This window comes from Peromyscus maniculatus, chromosome 1, assembly GCF_049852395.1.
Source record: "Peromyscus maniculatus bairdii isolate BWxNUB_F1_BW_parent chromosome 1, HU_Pman_BW_mat_3.1, whole genome shotgun sequence".
Classification (NCBI taxonomy): Eukaryota; Metazoa; Chordata; class Mammalia; order Rodentia; family Cricetidae; genus Peromyscus; species Peromyscus maniculatus.
In genome coordinates this window covers 29,957,611-29,984,302 of record NC_134852.1, presented here as the reverse complement: position 1 = coordinate 29,984,302, position 26,692 = coordinate 29,957,611, and the positions used below count along the sequence as shown (strand labels likewise).

Sequence of the window (26,692 nt, the reverse complement as noted above, 5' to 3'; positions counted from 1 at the left end):
GAGGAGATTAGGATGTGGACACAGAGCTACCCATCCCAACTCACGGAATCAGGTCTCTCCTTCTACCAGATGAGTTCCAGGGATCAAACTCAGGCTGTCAGGCTTGGCAGCAAGCTCCTTCAGCCACTGAGGCTTCTCACCCACCCCACCCAAAGACCTCTGGAGGAACTGCTTACAACAGGTTCCAGAAAGTAGGTTCCCTCTCTGGATCTGGTTCTGTAGACCAGGTACCGGAGGCCAGAGATTGTGTGTGTGTGTGTGTGTGTGTGTGTGTGTGTGTGTGAGAGAGAGAGAGAGAGAGAGAGAGAGAGAGAGAGAGAGAGAGAGAGAGAGAGAGAGATTGAGAGAGAGCCAGCAAATGACACAGCTGGGATCTGCATCTGCTTCAGGATGAGCTGGTGGCAGATCCATTGTTAGTGTCGAAGACCAAAGACCAAAACGAACGATGGGGTGGAGCCCTCTTCAGTCCTGGGCCCTAGAAATAACCAGAAAGGTTACAACGTGAGTTTGAATTTATGTCCAGGCTTCAATCCACACTCAGGCTCCAAGGAGGTTGCCCTGCGCTGGGTATTTACAGTTTCCATGTGGCAGATGCCTAACGACCCGGAGTGTGCAGGGGTGAAGACTCTGGGACCCACGAGGCTGCGAGCCCCGGGAGCGGGTGTGTGTGTGTGTGTGTGTGTGTCTCACAGAGGACTTCTTGGGGAAGGACACCCCGGCCTGGGCTCCCGAGGATGCTCGCGCCGCGGGCTGCTCCGTGGACCTGCAGCACCCTCTTGCGGCATCCTCGCGCACTGCAGGGACTTTTCTTGACAGTTCTAACCCGATTCAGTCAACCAGTCACCCTGCAAATATTTCTTGTGCACCTACGTCATGCTGCGATGCAGTCTTGGCCTTGAGAAAAGCAAAAGAAAGACAAGGCACTACTTGTAGAATATTATAGACCCAAGAGCCAACATTAAGGGATTCTTAGCTGCTGGGCCCCGAGAAGCGCAGCGTGGGGGGCATGGGTCTGCACTCCCAACTCTTCAAGAGATTGAGGCAGGAGGACTGTGAATTTGAGCTCAGCTGAGCTTCATAGGGAGACACTGTCCCCCCAAAGTAAAACAAAGATAACTTAGGATATAGTGGCTGTAATTCCAGCACTAAGAGAACCAAGGCAGGAGGATGGCCATGACTGTGAGGCCAGACTGGAATACATAGTGAGATCTTGTCTCAAATTTTAATAAAATTAAAAATTACCAGGCAGTGGTGGTACACGCCTATAATCCCAGCACTCAGGAGACAGAGGCTGGCGGATCTCTGAGTTCAAGTTCTGGTCTACAGAGGAGTTCCAGGACAGCCAGGGCTACACAGAGGAACTCTGTCTCCAAAAACCAAGATAAATAAATAAATTTGATATTTTTATTTTTTTAAATATATATATGAAAAAAAAAACCTGGGGTGGCTGAATGGTGTCTTCCCTAGTGTTTACATGGCTCTGGGTACCATCTCCAGTGATGCACACACACTACCGTTCATGTGAGCCAATTCAATCCCGCCCCCCATCCCACCCCCCAGATAGGGTTTCCCTGTGTAGCTTTGGCGCCTTTCCTGGAACTCACTCTGTAGACCAGGCTGGCCTCAAACTCACAGAGATCCGCCTGCCTCTGCCTCCCGAGAGCTGGGATTAAAGGCGTGCGCCACCACCGCCCCAATCCTTGAAGCCTTTTATTTATTTATTCTTCCTTGAAGCCTTTTAGAAAGCTCTTATTTGGGGGCTGGAGAGGGGGCTCGGTGACTAGGAAGGCCGGCTGCTCTTCCAGAGGACCAGGGTTTATTCCCAGCACCCATATGCTGCTACATAGTTGTGATCTGCAGTCTGTTCCAGGGGATCTGACGCCTTCACCCCAATGCACATAAAATAAATTTAAATAAATTATAAAATATTAACTCTTATTGTGTGTATGTATACACAAAGGCACACGTGTGGGTGCACATACTCCATGCATGTGGAGCTCAGAGAAGCAGTTGCGGGAGTCATTTCTCTCCTTGCTCCATGTGGGTCTTGGCGATGAACACCAACCAGGTTGTCAAGCGTGGCAGAATAAGGGCCTTTACCAAGTTCTGAGGTTGTGATTATTAAAACAATGTTTTGTGAGATTTTTTATCTTCATTGGATGTTTTACCTGCATGTCTGTGCGTCACGTGCATGCTGTGTCTGGAAGAGGGTGCTGGATCACCTGGGACGGGAGGTACAGATAGATGGCTTTGAGCTGTCATGTGGCTGCTGGAAATCGAGCCCGGATCCTCCGCAAGAGCAGCCTGTGCTCTTACCTGCTGAGCCACCTCTCCAGCCCTTCATAGAAAATATAAATTACACTTTTACGTATTTATTTCGTATGCACGCACCTACGATTGTACCCATGTGGAAGTCAGAGGATAACTTGTGGGAATCGGTCTCCTTCCTCCACCCTGTGGGTCCCAGAGATCGAACTCAGGCTTGGTGGCAAGCGCCTTTACCGACTGAGCCCGCTCGCGGGCCCCAAAGAAAGTTTTGGGAAGTTCTCAGACTGCGGGTAGTGCGGCGGCCGGGGGCGTGGCCTGCGCACCTGCGTGGGCGTGGCCCGACCCCGCCCCGCCCTCCCGAGGAGCCGCCCGGACCGGCTGCGGCGCAGCGGGAGCCGCGGTGTTTCCGCGCAGCGAGGCGGTTTGGACAGGCGATCGCCAGGTGGGTACGGGGGGATCGGCGGCGACGGCTGCGGGGTCCCCGAGGGGGCCGCGGGCCTGGCGTCGGGGACGAGCCCGGGGGTCCCCGCGGGCCGCGCCCCGCCCTAGCCGGCTAGGAAAACAGCAGTGGGCGGGGCGGGGCCTTGTGACGCGGAGTCGGGTGCGGGGTCTCCGCGGCCGCGGGGAGGGCCTGGCCGGGCTGTCAGAGGGTCACCCGCTACAGCCTAGGAGTGCAAGACACGCATGGTAAGGGACCCTCCGCGGCGTGTGCAAAAAAGAGGGTGTCAGGCAGGGCGCACTGGGGAAACTGAGGCAGGAGGCGCAGAGTTGGAGGCCAGCAGGGGCTATGTAGTGAGACTCTTTCTCAAGCGAGAGCGACAAGGAGGACAGGTTGTGGGTACCCGTGTCAAAGAGAGAAAGAAAAAGACAAGGAAAGAAGGCCAGCGGATGGCTCAGTGGGTCAAGGTGCTTGCTGCCAAGCCTGACTTTTTAAGTTTGATCCCCAGGATCCACAAGGTGGAGGAGAGAACTGACTTCCTCAAAATTGCGGGTTGTCCTCTGACCTTCCGTGCACGTCCGCACACAATGAATATATAAAGGAAAAGACCAGGCATCACGATGCTCGCCTTTAATCCCAGCACTCGGGAGACAGACAGGTGCATCTCTGAACTTGAGGCCAGCCTGGTCTACAGAGCGAGTTCCAGGACAGCCAGGGCTACACAGAGAAACCCTGAATGTCCATACACATATATAACTTTTGTTGTTTTTTGGGACAAGGTTTCTCTGTGTATCCAGGACGAGTTCTATGTCCTGGATCTTGCTCTGTAGACCAGGCTGGCCTCAAACTCACAGAAATCCGCCTGCCTCTGCCTCCTGAGTGCTGGGATTAAAGGCGTGTGCCACCACCGCCTGCCCAGTTTATATATAATTTTTTAATAAGGAAGAGAGTCAGACTGTGGGTACAAGTGTAAAAGGGAGATGAGCTACCATGTCACCCTATAATGGGGACAGACTGAGTGAATGTGGGTGACCCCTGATTGTGTGTGTGTTAGGTGTGGGCTGTACACACTGCTTAGCATGTGTGACAATGAGATGCCGGATCTGTGGTCAGCTCTGTACTTGTGGCTGATTGATGTGTGTGGCCATGTGTGTGTCAGGGAGTGGGGTCTCTTTCGGGGTTGAGCTGGGTGTTGTGCAGCGGTGGGAATGGAGTTTGTAGAACTGTGTCGGTTACATGGGTGATATGTGATGGTCATTGACTGGCTGTTGACACTCTGGTTGTGTGTCCCTGTCATGGAGGGGTGTGTGTGTGTGTGTGTGTGTGTGTGTGTGTGTGTGTGTGTGACTGTGCCTACAGGCTGGGGTTTGCATAGGTGGTGTGCATGCAAGTGTGAGTGCGTGCATGTGTGTGTGTGTGTGTGTGTGTGTGTGTGTGTGTGTGTGTGTGCATGCCTGCTGTATGGACTTGTATGTGGGGGGGGAGTTGGTATGGCTGAGATGTTCCTGTGCAGGGTGATGGCATGGAAGGCCGGCTGGGCCATGCTGTGCCGTGGTTATCACTGGACCGGCTCTGCACTTGTGCTGAGGCTCTGTCTGTGGGGCTCCTGGGAGTGCCGGGGGACAGCCTGAGTGACAGATGGCTGTGGCTAAGCCGTGGCTGTCCCTGTGGTTGCTGATGTGGGTATCTGGCTGGGGTGTGGGGGAGGCTGCGTCTGGGGCTTTGGACTCCGCTGGATTTGAGATTGTGCTGTGGGGTGGGAAGGTGACACTGGCCGTGCTGGGGACCACAGAGACTGGCCACTCCTGTGGCTTGTGAGGTTGTGCCTACCTGGGCTCTACACACACCCCTGCGCTTTGTGTGTTTGTTTTGGGTTTTTGAGGCAGGGTTTCTTTGTGTGGCCTTGGCTATCCTAGAACTGGCTCCATAGACCAGGCTGGCCTTGAACCCACAGAATTAGGATTTTGACTTAAAATGCTTGAAAAATGACACTCACCAAGTAGAAACTGTATTTCAGAGTTTGTAGTTTGGTCTCTTTCTGGGCACGAATCCTGCAACATGACCCGCTTGTGAGGCTGGGATGTAGAAAAGGCTGTTTTAGGTGGCCCCAAGGTCATCAGAGGAAACTGGGGCGGGGGAGGGGGGACATGCACTGTCCATCAGAGGATTATCTCTTTTAAAATTATATATATTAATCCAGGTGGTGGTGCACGCCTTCAATCCCAGCACTCGGGAGGCAGAGGCAGGCGGATCTCTGTGAGTTCGAGGCCAGCCTGGTCTACAGAGTGAGTTCCAGGACAGTCAGGAATTGGGGCACACCTGTCATCTTAGCAGTTGTGGTGTGAAGGCAGGAGGATTGCTTCTACCATGAGGCCAGTCTAGGCTACATAATGATTTTTTAAAAAAAAAGATTTATTTATTATATGTACAGTCTTCTGGCATGTGTGCATGCCACCAAATCTCATTGCAGATGGCTGTGAGCCACCATGTGGGTGCTGGGAATTGAACTCAGGACCTCTGGAAGAGCAGCCAGTGCTCTTAACCTCTGAGCCACCTCTCCATCCCCTACATAGTGATTTTGAGGCCAGCTTGAGCTGCATGAGACCCTGTGTAAAAACAGATCCCTGGAACGGTGCTGTCTGCCTGTAGCCGGTATTTGAGAGCTGGAGGCAGGAAGGTTTAGCCAAGGATGGCTTTGAACTCCTGATCTTCTGCCTCTGGAGAGCTCAGATCTCTGTCTGCAACACATGCCCATGCCTCAACATTTTTTTTTTTCCTTTTTGTACAAGGCATGGAGCCCAGGGCCTTGGCCATGCTTGGCCACCCCTTACCAGCATCCACCTTTTCTTTTTAAGATATTTTATGTACATGAGTGTTTGTCTGCATGCATGCATGTGGACCATGTGTGTGCAATGCCCAGAAGAGGGCGAGATCCTCTGGAACTGTAGGTGTGGTTGGGAGTCACCATATGGGTGCAGGGTCCTCTGCAAGAGCAATAAGGGCTCGTGACCACTGAGCCATCTCTCCAGCCCCTAGATTTTCTTTTTTAAAGCAGAGTTCATAGCTACTCAACCATGATCCTCCTGCCTCAGGCTCCAGTGCCAGCATCACAGGTATATGCTACCACACCTGGCTCTGAGCTGTGTTTTGAAAAGGAGAGAGTGCAGTGCATTTTGTGTTTCTAAGATGAGAAATAAGTATATTGTGCTGTCTTTCTTTTCTGTTGTTTTTTTTATTGTGTTGTATTTCCAATGAGGTCATACATGTCTGCGTGTTTGTTTAGAGAGGGTGTGGGGGTGTGTGAAACAAGGGATTTCGTGTGCTGAGCTATGTCTGAGATGCGATTCTGTCTGCCATCCTGTCTTTAAGAAGGGCCTGGGCTGGGGCTCGGTTGATAGGAGTGCTTGCCTGGCACGCCCACCCTGGGTGTGCTTAGCATGTCCAGGACCCGGGTTCATCCCCAGGACCCCATCCACCGAGTGTGGTGATGCCTGTTGTTTAAGGCCATCCTCAGCCATATAGCAAGGTCAAGGCCAGTCTGGAGACAGAAGACCCAACTTCAAAAAAGTTTAAAAAAGGCTAGGTGTAGTGGCACATCCCTCTAATCCTAGCACTCTGGAGGCAGAGACAGGTGGATTGCTGTGAGTTCTAGACCAGCCTGGGCTACATAGTGAGACCCTGTCTGAAAAAGAATAAATAAATAAAAAAGGATGGAGAGAGAGTTTTGCGTGTGTTTCCCGAGGCGTGCGTGTGTCTACGAGATTCACCGTCCGTGCCTCTCACTCTGTTACGCGCACGCACGTATATAAACACACAAAACCCCACATGGGGGACGCTCACCCCTTGCCAGCTTCGCGTCTCATCAAAACCCCAGGCTGTTGGAGCTTGGCTGCTGTGGTCCGGACCCCCGGTCCTGGTCCCTGCTGTGGTCCGGACCCCCGGTCCTGGTCCCTGCTGTGGTCCGGACCCCCGGTCCTGGTCCCTCCAGGTCTTGCCAAGAGGAGCCAACTTTCAGGCCCCTCTCAGACATTCCCCTCCCCACCCCACCCCGCCTCCAGGCCCTACGCTCTACTTCTCTGCTTTCAGGGTTCCATCCCTCAACCCCCCCCCCAGTGGCCTGACTGGTTCCTGACAAAAACACCCTAAGAATGAGCTCACCGGGAGCCGGCCGCCTCCACACGCCCCGCCTCCCCGCCTGGCAGAGGTGGCGCCTCCGGTCCCAGGGCGCTTAGCAGGCTGGGAGCTCTGAGCTAGGGTGTCTGGGGACCTGGGTGGGGGGGCCGGGCCAGGTGAGCGGAGTGCAGCGGGGTGGAGGGGGCCCTGGAGCCAGCTGCTAGACCTGGTAGCTAACTCCGCAGAGTTTAGAGTTGCGCTCAGGGTAGAGCCCTGCCTGGGTTTACCAAGGTAGAGGAGAATGCTCCCCATGAAGGCTGCCTGGGATGGAAAGGGCCCGGGCAGGGAGCGAGCCAGGATGGGTGGGCAGGGGGGTGGCTGGCACGAAGAGAAGCTGTGAGTCCCAGATGGTGACTCCCTCCACCTCACTGCCCCCCAGGAACAGCCATGTCTGTGCAGGTGGCAGCCCCGGGAAGCACAGGGCTGGGCCCAGAGCGCCTGAACCCCGAGGAGCTGGTGCGGCAGACGCGACAGGTAGTCCAGGGGCTGGAGGCCCTGCGGGCTGAGCACTACAGTCTCGCCGGGCACCTGGCCGAGGCCCTGGCTGGGCCGGGTCCCGTGGCCGGAGCGGAGCTGCTGGAGGAGAAGCAACAGGTGGTGAGCCACTCGCTGGAGGCCATCGAGCTGGGGCTGGGCGAGGCCCAGGTACGTGGGACCCGGAGGGGCGTGGGCCTGAGCGGGAGGAAGGCCAGGGATGCGGGGTGTGTGTGTGTGTGTGTGTGTGTGAGAGAGAGAGAGAGAGAGAGATCAGGCCTGGTGGGGGAGGCCCAGGAGAAGGACCAGGGATGAGGGGTGTGTGTGCGTGTGTGTGTGTGTGTGTGTGTGTGTGTGTGTGTGTGTGTGTGTGTGTGTGTGAGATCAGGTCTAATGGGGGAGACCCAGGAGAAGGACCAGGGATGAGGGGTGTGTGTGTGTGTGTGTGTGTGTGATCAGGCCTAATGGGGGAGACCCAGGAGAAGGACCAGGGATGAGGGGTGTGTGTGTGTGTGTGTGTGTGTGATCAGGCCTGGTGGGGGAGGCCCAGGAGAAGGACCAGGGATGAGGTGTGTGTGTGTGTGTGTGTGTGTGTGTGTGTGTGTGTAGGGTCAGGCCTGGTGGGGGAGGCCCAGGAATGAGGGTATCATAATACAGGGGAGGGGGTATAGGTAGTAGGAGATCTGAAGGAACCAGGCCTGGAAGGAGGGACTGAAGGTCAGAGACTCCCTAGGAAGCATTAGGGGTGAGATTTTATGTTTGCCAGATGTGGTCCTCCTGTAGAACTCGGTCCTGGAGGGAGTTTGAGGTTTTCATTATGAATGGTCCTCTGGGTTTTGCTCATGGTAGGCAGGGTCTCTACCACTGAGCCACACCCCCAGCCCCTCACTGGGGGATTCTAGGCAGGGGCTCCACCACTGAGCCACACCCCAGCCCCACACTGGGGGATTCTAGGCAGGGGCTCTACCACTGAGCCACACCCCTGTTACTTGCAGGTAGATTTTAGGCAGGCGCTGGGTTAAATAGATGGAATAGGAATTAACCGTATGCATATTTTGGGTGAAATCAGGGGTTGCTGGAAAACTCTTATTATCAGAGCCACACTGTGGGTTATCTTCAGAATCTGGGGGAGCCTGTGTAGACTGGGTGTGTCTGGCCTGATGTAAAGCCTGGGCTGGGGCTGGGGCTGTCCGAGGGATGTGTCCCCTCCTCCTCACGGTCCCGGTGCCTCTCAGGTGCTGCTGGCCCTGTCCGCACATGTGGGTGTGCTAGAGGCTGAGAAGCAGAGGCTGCGGGCGCAGGCGCGGAGGCTAGCCCAGGAGAACACGTGGCTGAGAGAGGAGCTGGAGGAGACGCAGAGGCGACTGCGGGCCAGTGAGGAGGCTGTGGCCCAGCTGGAGGAGGAGAAGAGCCACCTCGAGTTCCTGGGTCAGCTGCGGCAGTATGATGCACCCGAGGAGAGCCAGGTACCAGGGGCAGGGTGAGGAGGGGGGACACAGTCCTTCATAGAGCCCCCGATACCCTCAGGCCTTTCCTAGTACCCCATAACCCTTCAAGCACATGTGGGACCCCCAAAGCCCCCTCAATGCTCCCTCAAGCTCCTGGGTCTTCCCCAGCCCACTGAAACCTCTCAGGCTGACCCACACCTCTTCAAACTCAGAGCTAGTGTAGCCGAGGCTGGAGGATTCTGTGTTTGAGGTCAGCCTGGGCTATATAATGAGATGCTTATAAACAAAACCAGTCCTGAAGCCTGGCATGGTGGGTGGTGCATGCCTTTAATCCCAGCACTCTGGAGGCAGAGCCAGGCGCATCTCTGTGAGTTCAAGGCCAGCCTGGGCTACAGAGTGAGCAAGCCCCTGCTCTAGATGACAGAGAGCCACACAGGGAGGGCAGAATTAGCTTCAGGGCACTGACACTTGCCGTTCCGGGAATTACTCTTTCCTGTTCCCCACAGAGGCCCGAGTCCCCCCCTCGCCGAGACAGCCTGGCTTCTCTGTTCCCCAGTGAAGAGGAGGAAAGGAAAGGTGGGTGTGTGGGAGCCCTGGGCATGATATCACAGGGTAGCCGCACAGGACTACAGGCTAAGCCTGGGGCGGGAGCCTTGACCGGAGGGACGCCAAGGCCTCTGAGCAGGGCACAGGGCTCAGGAGGGGAGGGCAGGGTCCGGAAGATGAAGCAGGTGGCCCTGGTTAGCGGGGAGGTTAGAAGCTGGAAGTTAGGCAGCCTGTGGCCGAGGCAGGCTCGGTTCCGGCGCATCCCGCTGGCCGGTTAGATTCCTATAATCCCTGTGTCCGACGACAGCACAGGGCCCTAGTGCCAGAGGTGGCTGCGGGGTGTGGGCTGCGGGCCGCGGGGTGCGGGGCGCGGGGTGCAGGCCGCGGGGTGCGGGCTGTGGGGTGCGGGCCGTGGGGTGCGGTCTGCGGGCCGTGGGGTGTGGTCTGCGGGGTGCTGGCAGTGGGGTGCAGGCCATGGGGTGCGGGCCGTGGGGTGCGGGGTGCAGGATGCCGGGTGCAGGCCGTGGGGTGCGGTCTGCGGGCCGTGGGGTGCAGGATGCCGGGTGCAGGCCGTGGGGTGCGGGCTGCGGGCTGTGGGTTGCGGGCCGTGGGTTGCGGGCTGTGGGTTGAGGGCCGCGGGGTGCAGGCTGTGGCGTGCGGGCCGTGGGGTGCAGGCTGCGGGGTGCGGGCCGCGGGGTGCGGGCTGTGGGGTGCAGGCCGCGGGGCTGCGGGGTGCGGGCCGTGGGGTGCGGGGTGCGGGCCGTGGGGTGCAGGCTGCGGCGTGCGGGCCGCGGGGTGCGGGCCGTGGGGTGCGGGCTGTGGGCTGTGGGCTGTGTGGTGCAGGCTGTGGTGCAGGCTGCTATGGCGTGCAGGCTTTGGGGTGTGGGCCGTGGGTTGCAGGCTGCGGGGTGCGGGCCGCAGGGTGCGGGCCGTGGGGTGCGGGCCGCGGGGTGCGGGCCGTGGGGTGCAGGCCGAGGGGTGCAGGCTGCGGAACTCCACGCCACCTCCCCCAGGTCCCGAGGCAGCTGGAGCTGCAGCAGCGCAGCAGGGTGGTTATGAGATCCCAGCTCGCCTGCGGACCCTGCACAACCTGGTGATCCAGTACGCCGGCCAGGGCCGCTACGAGGTAGCGGTGCCCCTGTGTCGCCAGGCCTTGGAGGACCTGGAGCGGAGTTCGGGCCACTGCCATCCTGACGTGGCCACTATGCTTAACATCCTGGCACTGGTATACAGGTGAGGGGTGTGGCTGATTGGAGGGGCCCCGTCTGTGGTTGTGGGGTACCCTGGCGATCGTCTGGCCAGATAAGGCACCTGGGTGGGAACAGAATGGGAGCGAGGGACAACGGAAGGAACAGAGATCTGGGGAGGTGGTGAGACCCAGAGCATGGGGCACCAGGGTGGGCAAGGGACAGGAGACCCGATTGACAGATTTGGCTGTGTGGGAAGACAAGGGGTCCCCTGAAAGATACCAGTCATTCCTGGCTAGTCCAGCCTGTGACCCCGGCTTAAACCAGCCCTCTATCCCTTCTCTGCAGGGACCAGAACAAATACAAGGAGGCCACGGACCTTCTTCACGACGCCCTACAAATCCGGGAGCAGACACTGGGTCCTGAACATCCCGCAGTGAGCAGCCATGCCGGGAGGGCGGGCTGGGGGGGGGGTGGTGTTGCCTGGCCTTCCTCCTCTGCCCACTCTCCCCCTGCAGGTGGCTGCTACCCTCAACAACCTGGCCGTCCTCTATGGGAAACGTGGCCGTTACCGGGAGGCAGAGCCCCTATGCCAACGTGCCCTGGAGATCCGTGAGAAGGTGCTGCGCCCACCCTTTGCCTTGTCTGGTACCACGAGCCATAATCCTGGTGTACCTTGCGTTTGGTGGCAGGTCCTCCCACTTGAGCCGGGAGCACCCAATCTCATGATCCTCCACCCGGATGAGCTTGTAACCAGAGCCATGACCTCTGGCCTTGCTGACTCCCACCCACCACGTTCACTTCCACTTTGTTACTACATTCCCAACCTGCGACCTTGGTGTGACTGTGGCGTCTCATGGGCCACCCTATGTGACAGATGGCTTGTGTGCCCCCCAGGTCCTGGGAGCCGACCACCCTGATGTGGCCAAGCAGCTCAACAACCTGGCCTTGCTCTGCCAGAACCAGGGCAAGTTCCAGGATGTGGAACGGCACTATGCGCGGGCCCTGAGCATCTACGAGGCCCTGGGGGGGCCTCACGACACCAACGTAGCCAAGACCAAGAACAACCTGGTGAGGCATGGTGGGTTCTGTCCTGGGCCGCTGTCCGTAGGGGGGCCTCGGGCTCCTGCAGTCCTTCAGTACAGAGAACCGGGAGCCAACTGCAGTTTACAGTAGCATGTCAGGCTTTACTGTGACAGCAAATGCCCCCGACAGTTCAGGCATTGAGGTAGGAGTCCGAGGCACAAGGGGCCGGGGCAGCCTGGTTTTCTGGGGTGGTGGGTCTGCACTGTGGTCAGCTAAGGCAGGATGCTGGGGAAGGCGGGCGGGTCTGCGAAGTTCCCAGGCCTGAGCAGGATGCCCACACCCTGGCCCTGCCCTCCCCGCAGGCCTCGGCCTACCTGAAACAGAACAAGTACCAGCAGGCAGAGGAGCTGTACAAGGAGATCCTCAGCCAGGAGGCTCTGCCCGCCCCACTTGGTGAGCCCCCCTCCCTCCTGCCCCCCTCTGTGTGGCGCCCGTCACCCCACCTCCGTGTCCCCTCTTCCACAGGAGCCCCCCATGCAGGCACAGCTGGTGACGCTCAGCAGCAGGTAGGCAGGCTCCACCGGGGGCCTGGGCGGGCCCGGCGGGGGTGTCCCCACCGTGTCCCCACCGTGTCCCCACGTGTCCCCACATGTCCCTGTGCCCTCCCCAGGTCCTGCGTAGGAGCAGCTCCTTCTCCAAGTTCCGCGAGTCCATCCGGCGGGGCAGTGAGAGGCTGGTCTCCCGCCTCCGAGGGGAGAGCGCGGCTGCCGGGTGAGTGAGTGCTGGGCGAGGTCAGCAGCCTGCCAGCCTTCCCGGGGCCTCTCCATGACGTCGGTCAGAGCCGGGCAGGCTGCAGCCTTCCTCACCCTCCCGTCCTCCTCTGAAGGATGAAAAGGGCCGTATCACTCAACATGCTCAACATGGACGGTCCACGGGCTGCCAGGACGCAGGTGAGGGCCAGTGGCGGAGCGGGAGCTGCCGGCGGGCTCAGCAACTGGGGAAGGGGGGGCTTCCTCCTGGGGACTCAGGATAGGGGTGAGTGGCGGGCAGGAGATGGCACGGCCCCAGTGTCAGCTGGGAAGGACCCCAACCACTGCTGTGCCCGCCCCCAGCTCTCGACGCGGCACCTGAGTGAGGCCCCTCGGACCCTCAGCGCCAGCACCCAGGACTTGAGCCCGCGCTAAGTGGACTGGCTGCAGTGGCCGCCGCTGCTCAGGAAGCGGGGAAGCGGGGTGGGTGGCACCTGTGGACCGGGATCCTGCTGTCCCCTCCCTGTGATTAAAGGCTGCACACTGGACTGGGTGTTCGCCTGAGGCCCGGGGACCCTCCGGCACCCCGGGGAGCCACAGGTGTCCCCGCCGCCGTCCCGTCTTCAGAGCTGCTGTGCGATCTGCTCGATGCGCTGCAGCGTCTCCTCTGACTGCAGCTGCTCCAGACTGAGCAGTGACAGGCCCAGCTGATCTTCCTGGGGGCGGGGTAAAGGCAGGGGGTCAAACTGCACCCATCCACCTGACCCATGTCCGGAGACGGGGTGCTTGGCTGAACTAGGGGAAGGGCGCCAGGCTGTCCCATCAGTGCCCCGGGCTGTCCACTCTGCCTTCCCTCCTGGACTTGGGGGCCCTGGGGTGACTAGGAAAAGTGTGCTGTGCCCCTGGGAAGGAGGGAGGAGGGGCGGGGCCCAGGGCTTACCTGGTGGAAGGGCTGGGCCATCTGCCGCAGGAAGTACTTGGCAACCTGCACGCCCTCGTCCACGGTCAGGTTGAGGTTGGAGTCGGTCAGGTGCTCCTGGATCCATCGAGGCAGCTTGCCGCGCTTGTCGGCCCGAGCGAACCGCTGTGAGGGGGGGGGAGCACAGTGGACCCCAGGTTGGAAGCCAGGCTGCCCACCGCCCGTCCCTGTGAGGAAGTGGGACCAGCTGGGAGGCCCAGAGGCCCTGAGCCCCACCTTGTCGGCGAAGACCATGAGCCCATAGTCTGTCTTGCCCCTGATGGCACGGCCCACACACTGGGCTGCATGGCGCATGGCGTCGAAGGTGAGAAAGTCATTCTCGCGGATCTGGAACTGGTCCCGCAGGTACTCTAGCCGGGCCTGGGGTGAGGGAGGATCTAAAGTAGAGGGCCAGCCCTTCCCTCACGCCAACGCCCCCCCCACCCCCACCCCCACCCACTGCTTCCCCACTCACCTTGAGAATTCGGCTCTGGGTGTAGACGTAGGGGACGCCAAACATGATCACAGCCCGCCCGTAGTGGTGCACTGGGGCAGGAGAGCATGGTCACACTCCGGGCCGGCCAGGCTGTGTGCTCGGGGTTGCCCCGGGTACGGAAAGGGGACGGGACCCCTCTGCATGCCCGTGGTCCCCAAGGGAGCAGCCACGGTAGGGTGGGGGGCCTCTGGGCTGACAGCCGGGTCCACTCACCAAAGTCAATCCCTTCTGACACTTTGCCCCGAGCCACTGAGAGCAGAATGGCCCCCCGGCCGTTCTCGCAGGCCTAGGGAGGTAGAGGCAGGCGGTCACTCCTCAGCCCTCTCCCGCTCTGCCGGCAGCTGGCATCCCCTGCCTGTCCCAGGCACCCACCTCTTGGTACTTCTCCAGGGCCACACTGGTCTCCGCCCCGTCCTGGGTCTCAATGAAGAGCAGCTTGTTCCTCTGGATGTTCTCAAGGATGCCCTGGGGGTGACAGGGGTTCGGACAACGGGCCACACAGGCCCAACACTCCTGTTCCGGCCCCACTGCTGTGACCCCCCAGGGAGGTCCTTCTCTGGGCCCCAGCTGACCAGCCTCTTTGGCAGTCCAAAGTGGGGAGCTGATCACCACCCAGGAAGGTGGGCATGGGGCCCAAAGGGGCCAGTGCAGGTGGAGGGCCTGACCACAATCCAGGCAGGACCAACCAGGGGTTACCCTGAGTTCAAATCTGTCACTGCGATGATAAGGAACTGAGACACAAGTCGGGCCACCCACCGGGACAAGACGCAGGGTCCAGAGGCACCAGCCAGGGTCACTTGGGCAGCTCAGTGAGCAGAGATCCTCACAACAGACACCTCACTGAGTTCAGAAGACGGGACCCAGGTGCCTCATAGACACAGCCAAGAGTCTGCCCGCCCATGCCCTCAGGCCGGCAAATCTCCTCTTTTTCAGTACTAGGGATCGACTGTGACAACGGTCTGTACATGTCACGCACACGCTCTACCATTTAACTAAACCTACAGCTCCTCACTGGGGAAGTCCACACTAGGTACCTGCCTGAGGCACACCCAGTCTTCGGGGCCTGTTCGAACCCAGGCCTGAGAGCTGGGCTCACTGCAGTCACAAGACAGAAGGGCACCAGAACCCCCACGGCCTCATCCACACACGAGAGCTGGAGCGGGAGTTCTGGTCCGGCCTAACTCCCCGGAACCTTACGGTCACAGCACCGCCCCTGCCCAGAGGGTGCTCCCCTCTGGTGGAGGGGGGCACTGAAGAGCCTGCAGGCTTCTGGTGGGGGTGGGGCAGGGGTGCTGCTGGCGCCACTGTCCTGTGCTGTGATGCGTGTGACCAGTGGAAACGGGGCGTGGAGCCCCGACAGGGAGAGCGGAGATGAGGGTCTGGGCAGCGGTGGCTAGGCGTACCTGCTCGTACCAGGAGGCCACAGTGCTTTCCATGTACTGGTAGCTGGTGAAGAAGGCCACAATGCCGTCGGGGACCACGGCAGACATCTCCAGCAGGAGGTTGCCATAGTTGCGGATTACAGCTAGGGAGAGAGGGGGTTAGGGACTGGATCCTCCCCTGGCACCCGCTGAGGCTCCTTACCCATCCCCATACCAGCTCACCCTCCCAAGCCTATTAGAGGGCGGCCCGCCACCCCGAGGTTCATCAAGGCCATATGACACGTCACAGCACAAGAAACATGCAGCAGTGGCTGTGTCTCTTCCAGACGATACTCAGAAGCCAACGCCCCATGTCCCAAGGGCCCTGTGCTATGTACTGAGGCTCAGTGATGTGCCTGGTGGCGCAGCTCCCACAGTGAAGAGACCCAGGGCAGGTCTAACCCGCAGCGGGCCACTGAGGGTGGGGGGAGGCCCATGTTAGCCACAGAGGCTGGGGTCCCATTATGGGGTCCCTCACCCACCCCAAGCAGACCCATAGGTGACTCACCAATGTCTTCCCTGGTCTCAAATTTGGAGCTGATGGCCACCTGGTCATTACCACGGCCAATAATCTGGAAGAGCAGCGTGAAGGTGGTGTGACACACTTTATAGCTGAATGCCCCTTTTTGAGATGGTGTCTCATGTAGCCCAGGCTGGCCTTTAGACGAGGAGCCTCACTGAGGCTATCCATCCTTGCAAGCCCATAAGAAGGCTGTTCCCCAGCCTCTGAAGTTCTGTGTAGCCAAGGTGCTCCTGAATAACTCCTGGTCCTCCTGCCCACATCCCAAGATCACAGGCCTACCTCACCACACCGGGCATGCACTGCCGGGCACGGAACCCAAGGCCTGCTGTGTGCTAGGCAAGCACCCGACCAGATAAGGCCCGAGCTCAGGAAAGCCTTGTGTGGACAGTGGATTGGACAGCCCTAGGCCTGTGGTTGGCACTGCTTAGGCAAATGCCTGGTGCTCAGCCGTGAGCCACCAGCCTGCAGCCACACAGCAGCAAGCCCCAGGGAAGGGACCGCTGGGCTCTAAGCAAGGCTCCACTCCAGCCTTGGAGTACAGGTCACCCACAGCACACACCCGTCAGCAACCCTCCCGGTCCACCACGCCAGTCCCCGGCTCTAAGAACAACCGTCTAACCCCGCTGGCGAGAGGGGAGGCCTGCACCTGCACACAGACCCACCCTCTGGCACCCACCACCCTCTACAAGTTCCTGCTCCACAAGCACACAGCCGGGCTACAAACCCTGATAAGGTTTCAAGTGTTTCGGATCTTGTGCCAGGCAGCATCCCCAGCCACAGTTGGCTGCCTGTGGCTGTGGGGTGAACATGGTTAGCAACCTGCTGGGCTCTAAACTCCAAAGCAGAGGCCAGGGGCTGAGAGGACACAGCTCTGCCCAAAGCTTCACGGGGAGGCTCACTGCCCAAGTCACAGCTGGGTGACAAATGGCAACCCACCCTGACCAAGATGGCGGCCGAGCAGCCCTGCCCTGCCCCGGTGCGCACTCTGCGCGGCGTCCCTAAGCACGACGCCCTCCCATGCAGGCATCATCTGGTGGCTTGCTGCACCCACCAGGCCTGAGCCTCAGCTGAGCGGCCGACACAGAGGCCAGGAGGAGGGGCCCCACCTGTCTCGCCCACTCACCATTGGGCAGAGGCAGACTCGGGCTAGCGTCATGGTGAAGGTTGCCATTGTGATGGGGTGGAAGTCCAGGATCTTGGGGTAGATGTCCAGTGGGGACAGTGTCTGCAACAGAGACAGCAAGGGAGCCTTCAGCAGGACGGGGCAGGGACCGGGGCCCCATGGAGTGACATCACGGAGTCCTCACCCCAGAGGTGATGATGACAGACTGGAAGCGTTCAAACACAGGCTTGATGGCCAAGGAGGCGTCCATACAGCTGCAGGACAACACAGGGGTCACACAGGGCAGGCGGGGTCGAGGCTGTCCCGCCCACACAGCGCCGCATCTCACCTGAAGTGCAGGATGGGGTTGGCGATGGTGGGGGTCCTGTCATCGAAGGGCTCGATGATAATGGTGAAGCCTGGCGGAGGAGGCGGCTGGTGAGTCTCACGGTCACAACATGGCCCGTGTGTCACCCCAGACGCTCACCGTCCAAGTGAGACCCAGGCACCAGGGCGCACAACCGCCCCGACCTGCCCACTTCTCTGCAGGGCTAGCACGTGGCTAGACTGCACAAATGTGGGGTCAGGACTTCACTGCATGGTCCTGCAGGGAGGCCGGGCCTGCCCTTCCCAGGCAGCTCCGCACCCCGCCTCTCGCCCCTGCTCCCCACATGCAGCCGGGGAGATGCTGTGGCACCTCAAGCTGGCTGGTGTCCCCACACTCCTCCCGTAACCCACAAGTGTGCCCGTGGACTGTGCGCAGCCACCCACAAGTGTGCCCATGGACTGTGCGCAGCCACCCACAAGTGTGCCCGTGGACTGTGCGCGGCCACCCACAAGTGTGCCCGTGGACTGTGCGCGGCCACCCACAAGTGTGCCCGTGGACTGTGCGCGGCCACCCACAAGTGTGCCCGTGGACTGTGCGCGGCCACCCACAAGTGTGCCCATGGACTGTGCACAGCCACTCCTGCTCCCGGCTGCTGTGCCGGCTTCATCCCTGGGGAGGCTGGTGCTCCTGCTCCCCGCAGCATGGCCACACTTCCAGTATCACCTTCTGGAATGATCTTTGCTCCTGGGGGGGCTAGGAGCAAAGATCACTCCAGAAAGGCTGTGACTCCTGTGTGTGTGTGTGTGTGTGTGTGTGTGTGTGTGTGTGTGTGTGTGTGTAATGGATGGAGGGGGGCAGGTGAGGCTGCTTTAGATCCTACTGTTTCCACAGGGCCAGGTGTGTGTGTGTGAGAGAGAGAGTGTGTGTGTGTGAGTGAGTGAGTGGGGTGGGGGGTGAGGCTGCCTTAGATCCTGCTGTTTCCACACGGCCCGGCCTGGCCCATTTGTTGACTGAACAAATACATTCACAGATTGTTTCACTTGGCAGGAAACTGTGCCGAGGACTCAGCAGTGACAACAGAGCCTTGGTCCCATCCACAAGGGCTCCCCTTGCACTGGGGGACGACAACGATCCAGAGACCCAGCCGGGACAGAGGACGGGCAGGCCCAGCACGGAGTGGGGGTGCTTTCTGAGAGCTGAGGACTCCGGCAGGGGATGGGGCGCAGGGAAGGAGGTTCAAGCCAGAATGTGAGGGACGGCAGGAGGGGAGCGAGAACAAGGAAGGCCAACTGGGCCAGGGCTGACCGCAGAAGGAAGCGGCAGCTGCCGGTAGCCCTGGGGTGGGGCTGGCGGCCGCGGGGTATCCTCCTCCTTCGGAGGCTGACACCGCAGGATGCCAGCTGACCTGGTTTCCTGACTACGGTAGTAATCCCCAGGGATAGGCTTAGAAACTCAGTGTAAAGCTGGGCAGGGGTGGGGGTGGGGGTGCACACGGACCCAGCAAAAGCCTCCAGAATGTCTCCCTCTGCATCAGCCTACATCCCTCTCCCTCAAGGCCTTCATGCCCAGCACCATGCTTCTACACCCTGGCCTCTTCCTCCAAAGGCTCTCCCAAGCCCCCTTCCTGTCCCCACAGTGAATGGCCCTCCCTCTCCCTGCTGGATGAACCGGGAAAGCAATAATCTCACTAAGTGCATCCCTCGCTCAGAACCTGCCATGGCTCCGCAGTACCTCAGTCACACATGGGGACTCCTCACCCAGCCCCAGGTGAGCTGACCCCATAGCATCCCTTGGGTCAGTGTCACCCCTCTGCCCACTCCATTTCTCCGCTCTGCACCACATGGAACCTCTGGACACACGCATCTGGACAGGAGGCCCGCTCACTCAGGAACACTGTACAGCTCCCAGGGCCCTCAGAATAGCTCAGACTCTCGGAGCCTTGCACGCCCCAAACTCCTGCTAATACCCCGCCCGACTTGGCCGGGCCCCCAAGGCCTGCTGTCAGGGCCCAGTGGAGGCAGAGGGCTTACCCTTGGCGTAAGTGCTGACGAGGGTGGCGAAGTTAGCGAGGAGCGTGAGCGGGGAGAAGTCGGCTAGGTCCGCAATCTCCAAGGTATGCAGCAGGGAGCGGAGCCGCTCAGCACAGAACCTGGGAGAGAGGCGGTGGGGTCGGAGAGGGGGCAACAACGGGCTCTTGGCCGCGCGTTCCCTGGGTACCTGGGCATGTCTGCGGCCAGCCTGTCCACGCTGTGCAGGACACCTAGAGCCCCCACTCCAGGACGGCACAGAGCACCGCCCCACGGGACACAGACTCACCGTGACACGAGACCCATGGCCACCAGTCACCTGCCTCTGCCCTGCCACACTCCCCCTAAGCCAGCGTCATGGACCCCAGTGCTCAAAGAAGAGCAGCCACAGTTTCCCAGGTTCACAGAGGCTGTCACCTGCACGCCCCCTACACACACACACAAACGCGCGCGCGCACGCACACACGCATGCACGCGCGCGCACACACGCACGCACACACACGCACGCGCGCACACACACGGCTGAGGAAGCACATGTAGTCCCGCAGCACTCGCAGCCAACCGACCTCAGAGTCCCATGGGCCCCCCACATCCAGCTCTGACCTGACCCCCTTATCACCAGCGACAGTCTGGACCCGTGGTCCCACTGCGGGCCGCACCTGAGGGGTTTGCGCTGGATGCACACGCGTTGGGCCAGGCCGCTCAGGAAGGCGGGTGGACTCTCCTGCACCACATGCTGCACACGCAGCCGCCACTTGACGTACTCCAGCAGGCGCCGCAGGAAGCCCAGGAAGTGCTCAGCAGTGCGGATGGAGCCTGGCACAGCCTCTGCGGGGAGACCGAGTCAGCCGGGACAGGGAGGGGTGTGAGGGGCGGCGGTGGGCGGGACATGGCTCACCCTGCAGTATTTCGTCGGGCAGCACAGGGTTGGCCAGGTGGGCATCCGTCTCCCGTGCCACACTGGCCTCCCGCAGCCCCTCCACCAGGCGCCGGTACTCATCCCGCAGCCGCTGCTCATCCGTCTCCTTGATCCTGATGGGGACACGGGATAGGAGCTGGAATGGAGTAGGTGTCCAGGGCCACCGAGGCAGGCAGACCCAGCACACGGAGCAGAGTGGGCACCTGAGCACGGTCTTCTGCAGGGTGTCTAAGTTGCTCTGGCAGCGGTCCAGAGTCCTGCGGGTGAGGTTGACACTCATGGAGTCAATGCAGACATTGTCTAGGGAGGCAAGTGGAGAGAGCTGGGCTCAGCTGGGCTTCGGGGGGAGCGGGGGCAGAGGGCTGCCACTGTCTGCACACCCTGGCACCCTCCTCACCGATGTTGTGGGCTTCATCGAAGACCACCACAGCCTTGCGGGCCAGCTCTTTGGACACCAGGTCCGCGATCTTGGGGTCCAGGAGGTAGTGGTAGCTGTAAACCACCACGTTGGCATGCAGGATCTGGGCACACAGAGGGAAAGGTTGTCCGGGGCCCTGCTGCCTGCCCCGCCATACCCCACTCCATAGATGTGACACAAAGACAGACATAGCAGATGGACGGAAAGACAGACGGGATCGGCCCTCAGTGGAGACCACAGACAGACAGGACATAAACAGAGGTAACAGGCTGGAGACAGACGGCCTAGACACCAGGTCAACAAAGATGCAGGCAGACAGATGGGCTGACAGACGGGTGGGCACTGTGGCTCATGCCTACAACCCCCACAGCTGGGAACTTGAGGTAAGGTTTTTCCAAGTTTGAGGCCAGCCTGGGCTACAAACGAGATCCTGCCTCAGAAGAAAACAAAACAACTCTTCACCGAGTATCGAGCCAGGAAGTAGGGGCACCAGCCCTGCCGCTGCCCCAGGGCCTTCAGGTCATCCAGGTTGTAGATGCCCGCAGCGAGGGGCACCTGGCGTCCATGCGTGTCAAACTCCTGGGGCAAGGGCAGAGGATGGCAGGGTCAGGGCGAGCTGCTGTCCAGAGCGTCTCTGCCCTCCCCGGCCCGGGCCCTTCCCTGCACCTCGTAGAAGCGGCAGTGCGGCAGGCTGGCGTCCTGCTGGTACTGTGCCCGCACGTACGAGGCTGTGAGGCTGTGGCACTTGCCATCCACGTCCTTCCCAAAGCGCAGGGGCGTCACCTGAGGGTTCAGGGGACAGCTTTCAACAGAGACAGCAGACAGTGCACGCCAGCCATGCCCACCTGGGTCTCCAAACTCGGACACCAGGAAGAGCATGTCAGCTGGGGTTTCTGGGTAACGAACCTCACCGGAGTCACTGGTAGGTAAAAGGACTTACCAGTGCAGGGATGTCAGAGTCGGAGCACAGCTAAGACTCAAAACTGTCACTAGAGCTGGGCATGGCAGCGTGTGCCTGTAATCCCAGGTACTCAGGCAGCTGAAGCAGGACTGCACACCCAGGCCAGCCTGGGCAACTTACCAAGGGCTACCTCACAGTAAAATGTGGAAAGGAGCTGGGGGTGTGTCTCAGTGGCAGGCAGAGTGCTTGCTAGCACACACAAAGCCCTAGGGGCAATCCATAGTAAATCATAGTAAAACCAACCAGAGGGCCAGCTGGACGGCTCAGTGCGCCTGATGATCTGAGTGCACTCCCCGGGATCCACACAGTGGAAGAGAACAGACTCCCACAAGTTGTCTTTTCACTCACACATGTGCACTGGGACACATGCCCCCACTTCCCAGCATGCACATACCCACATGCACACACACACCCACATGCACACGCACACACAAATAATTTATACACACAAATAATATATAAATGTTTAAAAAATAAAAACCTAAGCTCTCTAAAAATCAAGCCAGACAGGGCTGGAGAGATGGCTCAGTGTCCTGATGAATTCAGGTCCTGAGTTCAATTCCCAGCAACCACATGGTGGCTCACAACCATCTACAGTGGGATCTGATGCCATCTTCTGGCATAAAGGTGTACATGCAGATAGAGCATTCATACATAATATAAATAAATAAATCTTAAAAAAAGAAAGAAAAAAAAAAAAAAAAAACGCCAGGCGGCGGTGGCCGCCTTTAATCCCAGCACTTGGGAGGCAAAGCCAGGAGGATCTGTGAGTTTGAGGCCAGTCTGGTCTACAAGAGTGAGATCCAGGACAGGCACCAAAACTACACAGAGAAACCCTGTCTTGAAAAACTTAAAAAAAAAAAAAAAAAAAATCAAGCCAGACAGTGGTGGTGCATGCCTTTAATCCCAGCACTCAGGAGGCAGAAGCAGGGGGATTTCTGAGTTTGGGGCCTGTAGCTCGTTTTCCTGTGTCCCGCCTGGTCCTGCAGCCATTCAGACCCAAGCAAACACACAGAGGCCTATGTTATTTTCAAACTATATGGCCTAATGACTCAGGCTTCTTGCTAGCTAGCTCTTACATCTTAAACTAACCCATTTCTACAAATCTATACTTTACCACGGGGCTTGTGGATTACTGGTACTTCACATCCTGCTTCTCGGGTTGGAGCGCATCTTCTCAGCTCTGCCTTTCTCCTCCCCCTCTCTCTCTCTCTAGTTGGAATGTCCTGCCTGACCTGACTCTGCCTCATCATTGGACCAACAGCTTTATTTATCAACCAATCAGAGCAACACACATTCACAGCATACAGAACGACATTCCACAACAGGGGCCAGCCTGGTCTACAGAGTGAGTCTATAAGTGAGAGCCCAGGAAAGACAGGGAAACCCTGTCTTCATTGAATAGCCCTTGGCTCAGCTGTGTTTTGGGTTCTGGATGCCTGTGGGCTTTGGAATACCTGCATACATATAATGGACACCGTCAGCTAGGACCTGAGGCTGCCATGAAGTTAACTTACGTTTCCTGTATACAAAAATCCCAATATTCCGAGTAAGCTACCATTTAGACTTTGACCTATCCCATAAGGTCAAATGTGAAATTCTGAGGCACCACCCCAGCACTCAGGCAGTTTCTGATCTTGGATGAGCCAGGATCTAACAACTGGTGCTGGTGACTTCATACTGGCCAAGGCTTTTCTCTGGGCCTTGTAGTGGGTAGCCCAAGGCTGGGGGAGGCCGGGTCTCACCTCGGGATGGATGCACAGGTTCTTCCTCGAGCTCAGAGCCAGTCCCAAGAACGGCAGCTTCTCGCCCTCCTGCTGCTCATAGAAGCTGAGCAGCTTGCGAAGCTCTTCTATGACCTGCTTAGACGATGGGGACATTTGGTGGGGACCTCAGGACAAGCATAAGCTCCTGCCCACCAGACCAGTGAGGGCAGCAACTGGGGACCACCGCGGCCCAGGGGAGGGGACGGAGGGCAGGGGCCATCTGCACTGCCCACCTTCTCAATCTCCGGCACTGTCCGTGAGCAGTAGATAAGTTTGGTGACCTCCAGCGGAAAAGCCTGTGGGTGACAATCAGCTCAGCCCATCCGGTCCCTCCCCGCTTCCCAGTCCAGGCACTCAGGACGCTCACTCACCCTCTGGTAGGCCACGATCAGGGCCAGCAGGGACACTGTCTTCCCGGTGCCTGAGGGCATCTCCAGGACTCCATGACCCTGAAAGTTGGGCACACACGGGCTCTCAGAACCTCAGGGACATGAACTCTGGGGACCCTCGCTGATACGCCACTATCTGGGAACACAACACACACAATGGTGGAACTGCCATCAAGGCCTCCAGAAGAACTGGCTTCATTTCCAATTCTCCTTTTTACTGGAGTTTTTTTAATTTTTCATTCTTAATTTTCGCCCCAAGGATATTGCTATGCGGCCTTGGCTAGTCTAGCACTTGCTATGTACCTCCAGCGGGCTTTGAACTCCTGGCAATCCTCCTGCCTCCACCTCCTGAGTACTAGGGTTACAGGCTGAGCCCTATTTCTCTGTCCTTGCTGAGCAGCAGAAGGAAAGAACCTTTACCTCTCTGCATCACATCTGGGTCACAGCATCCTTGCTTCTACGTGGCTCTATAACCTTACTTGAAGCAAGATTGTGAGGGCTGCCAGGCAGTGATAGCGCACACCTTTAATCCCAGCACTCAGGAGGCAGAGGCAGGTGGATCTCTGAGTTCGAGACCAGCCTGGGCTACAGAATGAGCTCCAGGACAGCCAGGGCTACACAGAGAAACTGTGTCTTGAAAAAACAAAACAAAGCAAAAAGATTTAAAGGACCAATAGAATGTGGGCTGTCGAGACGTCTCAGCAGGTAAAGGCACTGTGGCCATGCCTGATCACCCAAGTTCAATCCCCAGGACCTACATGGAGCAGAAGAACTGACTGCCTCTCAAGCTGTCCTCTGACCTCCACATGCACACACATGTATACACACACTCTAAATAAATACAGTTAAATTTTTTTAAAGTTCACGTTCAAGGCTGTCAAGACGGCTAAGCATGTAAAAGTGGTTGCCACCAAGCCTACCAGCCTGAGTCTGAACCCCAGAACCCACATAGAAATGGAGACAACCAAGTCTATACAGTTGTCCTCGGACCTCCTTCCCTCCGCTACTGTGACTGCAAACACGCCAAATAGAGCCTCTGCGTGTCAACACCAGTCAGTTCGTCCAAGGCTGTCACCCAAGCTACCCAGGAACCCAAGGCAGGAGGATTGCTAAGATCAGTGTCAGCCTGGGGAACTTAGTGACCTCCTACCTCACACAAAAAGGAAAGAGGGCTGTGATGTAGCTCGAGGTGCAGGTACTTTGCCTGCATGTTAGTTGAATTCCTAGCACACACACACACAAAACAAAATGCCCCCCCCCCAATCAGCCTGAGTAGGAAACTGCTGCCTTTCATGTGTCCTCATGACAACCTAGAAAGGCTGTCACTGGCTAGATCTTAAAGAACATTAATTTGTGTGTGTGTGTGTGTGTGTGTGTGTGTGTGTGTGTGTGTGTGTGTGTGTGTATACTATGCGCATGCAGTGCCTGCAGAATCAGGAAGAGGATGCTGGATCCCCTGGAGCTGGAGTCACAGCTCATTGTGAGTGGCGGATATGGACACTGGGAATCGAACTGGGGTCCTCTGGAAGGGCAGTAAGCCTCCTTAACCACTGAGCCACCTCTCCAGAGTCTCCTTTTTAGGCAGAGTCTCATATACCCCAGGATGATCACCAACACATTACTGTGCTCCTCTTCTTCAAGGCAGGAGGGTTGTTAAATTCAGTGTGGGCCTGGATTGCGGAGTGAGTTTGGGCAAGTTAGTGAGTTCCTATCGCATTACAAAAGGTAAAGAGGGGGCTTTGATGTAGCTGGAGGCACAGGAACTTGCCCAGCACACTGGTTCGATTCTTTCTATGGAACAGGTTTTCTCTCTATAGCCCAGGCTGTCCTGAAACTCCATATGTAGCCCAGGCTGCAGACAAAGTCACAGGGCTCCTCCTGCCTCTGCCTCTGCCTCTGGAGTACTGCATTTTGATCCTCCTGCCTCCACGTTCTGAGTGCTGGGATTGCGGGCTCGGGCTAACGTGCCCGGCCCCCGACAGGACGTTAGCCCGAGGGAGCCACGGGCGTGCACGGAGAAGAGCAGCCGCCCGGGGCCCCGCCACCCACCTTGGCGTCCAGAGTGCGCTTCAGCTCCAGCATGTAGGAGAACTGCTCCGGGTAGATGTAGTCGTACGGGAAATAGACCAGCAGCCCGTCCACGTTGAGCCTGGCGGCGAAGGCGAAGCGTCGGTGCCCGGTGCTCTCGGGCCGCCCCGGCTTCCGCGCCGCCCGCCCGCCCGCCCCCGCGGCATCTCCCCGCCACGGACCCCGAAGCCACCCGGGCCGGTCTCCGCAGCCTCTCCACGCCGCGCCCCGGCCCCGGCGCCGCGCCCCGGCCGCCCCATCGCCCACCGCCGCGCTGGCCGCTCTTCCCGGACCCCCTCTCACTTCATGGCGCCTTGCTGGGGCCTCCGCTCCACCGCCTCCTGAATATTCAACGAGGGGGGCGTGCGCCTAGAGCCCCGCCTCCCTCGCGACGCCATTGGCCGAGCCCGCCCGCCACTTCGCCAATCCGGGAGGTTGGCGCGTGCGCACGGAGGCGGGAGGGCGGGCCCCGGAGAGAGGCGGCGCCCGAGGCATCGCTGAGGACCGCCGAGGACTGCGAACGGCATGTGGAAGGAAGAGAGCCGAGAGAGTCGATCCAGCTCGTTGACGTTCGTTAGCCCTTCCTGGTTCGGTCCTGGTGGTCCAAGCAGTGAATGGAATTTAGGGGAGAAACAGAGAAATTGGAGGCCTTGAGGAGCCCTTCAGTTACAATGGTTTAGTTGTACCCGACAAACACGGATTTATTAAAATACTGGTGTCCAGACTTAACACAAGAAACCTAAAAACAGCTTCTCCCATTTATTTGAGCCCCCACTCTATTACGTGTTTTTTTTAAAAATTCATTAAGGGGCTGGAGGGACCGCTCAGCGGTTAAGAGAACTTTCTGATCTTGGAGAGGACTCCCAAGATCGGTTGGGTTCCCAGCCTCCCACATCAGGCAACTTACAATCGCCTGTCATGCCAGCTCCGAGAGATCCCGCACCTCTGTGCACTCAAGTGCACAGACACACTCTGGAGGCAGAGGCAGAAAAATCATCCTTGGCTGC

At 58.8% G+C, this 26,692-nt stretch overlaps 2 protein-coding genes and 1 long non-coding RNA gene across 10 annotated transcripts; 1 reads left to right on the top strand and 2 right to left on the bottom strand.

The window, feature by feature from the left end:
* Positions 1-755: 755 nt before the first annotated feature.
* On the bottom strand, positions 756-2,514 carry LOC121827422 (uncharacterized). The gene is made up of 3 exons (XR_013051486.1): positions 2,392-2,514; positions 2,169-2,222; positions 756-894 (listed from the first exon to the last, which is right to left on the bottom strand). It is a non-coding gene; the product is annotated as an uncharacterized LOC121827422 (long non-coding RNA).
* A 108-nt stretch (positions 2,515-2,622) lies between these two features.
* Klc3 (kinesin light chain 3) lies at positions 2,623-12,858 on the top strand. Of its 7 annotated transcripts, none has more exons than XM_076572887.1 (13): positions 2,623-2,710; positions 7,260-7,525; positions 8,590-8,820; positions 9,309-9,378; positions 10,362-10,581; positions 10,884-10,971; positions 11,054-11,155; positions 11,433-11,606; positions 11,924-12,014; positions 12,087-12,127; positions 12,232-12,332; positions 12,448-12,511; positions 12,674-12,858. In XM_076572887.1, the coding sequence occupies exons 2-13, from the start codon at positions 7,268-7,270 to the stop codon at positions 12,743-12,745; spliced, it is 1,512 nt and encodes a 503-aa protein (XP_076429002.1). In that variant the 5' UTR covers positions 2,623-2,710; positions 7,260-7,267; the 3' UTR covers positions 12,746-12,858. The 7 variants fall into 7 exon arrangements, with proteins under 7 accessions (XP_076429002.1, XP_076428988.1, XP_076428998.1 ...); XM_076572883.1 differs by lacking the exon at positions 2,623-2,710 and adding an exon at positions 2,864-2,955; XM_042272158.2 differs by lacking the exon at positions 2,623-2,710 and adding an exon at positions 6,990-7,111.
* Ercc2 (ERCC excision repair 2, TFIIH core complex helicase subunit) lies at positions 11,702-26,108 on the bottom strand. 2 transcript variants are annotated; one of them, XM_006993760.4, is made up of 23 exons: positions 25,989-26,108; positions 25,668-25,767; positions 23,601-23,678; positions 23,463-23,525; positions 23,209-23,322; positions 21,169-21,285; positions 20,965-21,081; positions 20,482-20,605; positions 20,288-20,384; positions 20,064-20,197; positions 19,825-19,993; positions 19,169-19,287; positions 17,160-17,229; positions 17,016-17,085; positions 16,832-16,933; positions 15,694-15,757; positions 15,168-15,289; positions 14,137-14,229; positions 13,978-14,050; positions 13,744-13,814; positions 13,506-13,649; positions 13,251-13,394; positions 11,702-13,026 (listed from the first exon to the last, which is right to left on the bottom strand). In XM_006993760.4, exons 1-23 carry the CDS (start codon positions 26,081-26,083, stop codon positions 12,934-12,936), a joined length of 2,373 nt encoding a protein of 790 aa, XP_006993822.2. In that variant the 5' UTR covers positions 26,084-26,108; the 3' UTR covers positions 11,702-12,933. The 2 variants fall into 2 exon arrangements, with proteins under 2 accessions (XP_006993822.2, XP_076428982.1); XM_076572867.1 differs by having other exon boundaries at positions 25,868-25,998.
* Positions 26,109-26,692: the final 584 nt, after the last annotated feature.

Excerpts from the sequence above, each read along its gene's own strand:
- Klc3 (XM_076572873.1), top strand. The coding sequence starts at position 7,268 with ATGTCTGTGCAGGTGGCAGCCCCGGGAAGCACAGGGCTGGGCCCAGAG. Across the intron at positions 11,156-11,432 it reads CCCTGGAGATCCGTGAGAAG|GTCCTGGGAGCCGACCACCC; the intron begins GTGCTGCGCCCA and ends TGTGCCCCCCAG. Across the intron at positions 12,128-12,231 it reads CTGGTGACGCTCAGCAGCAG|GTCCTGCGTAGGAGCAGCTC; the intron begins GTAGGCAGGCTC and ends TGCCCTCCCCAG.
- Ercc2 (XM_006993760.4), bottom strand. The coding sequence starts at position 26,083 with ATGGCGTCGCGAGGGAGGCGGGGCTCTAGGCGCACGCCCCCCTCGTTG. Across the intron at positions 20,606-20,964 it reads ACTTCCTGGCTCGATACTCG|ATCCTGCATGCCAACGTGGT; the intron begins GTGAAGAGTTGT and ends CTGTGTGCCCAG. Across the intron at positions 19,994-20,063 it reads GCCCGACGAAATACTGCAGG|AGGCTGTGCCAGGCTCCATC; the intron begins GTGAGCCATGTC and ends GTCTCCCCGCAG.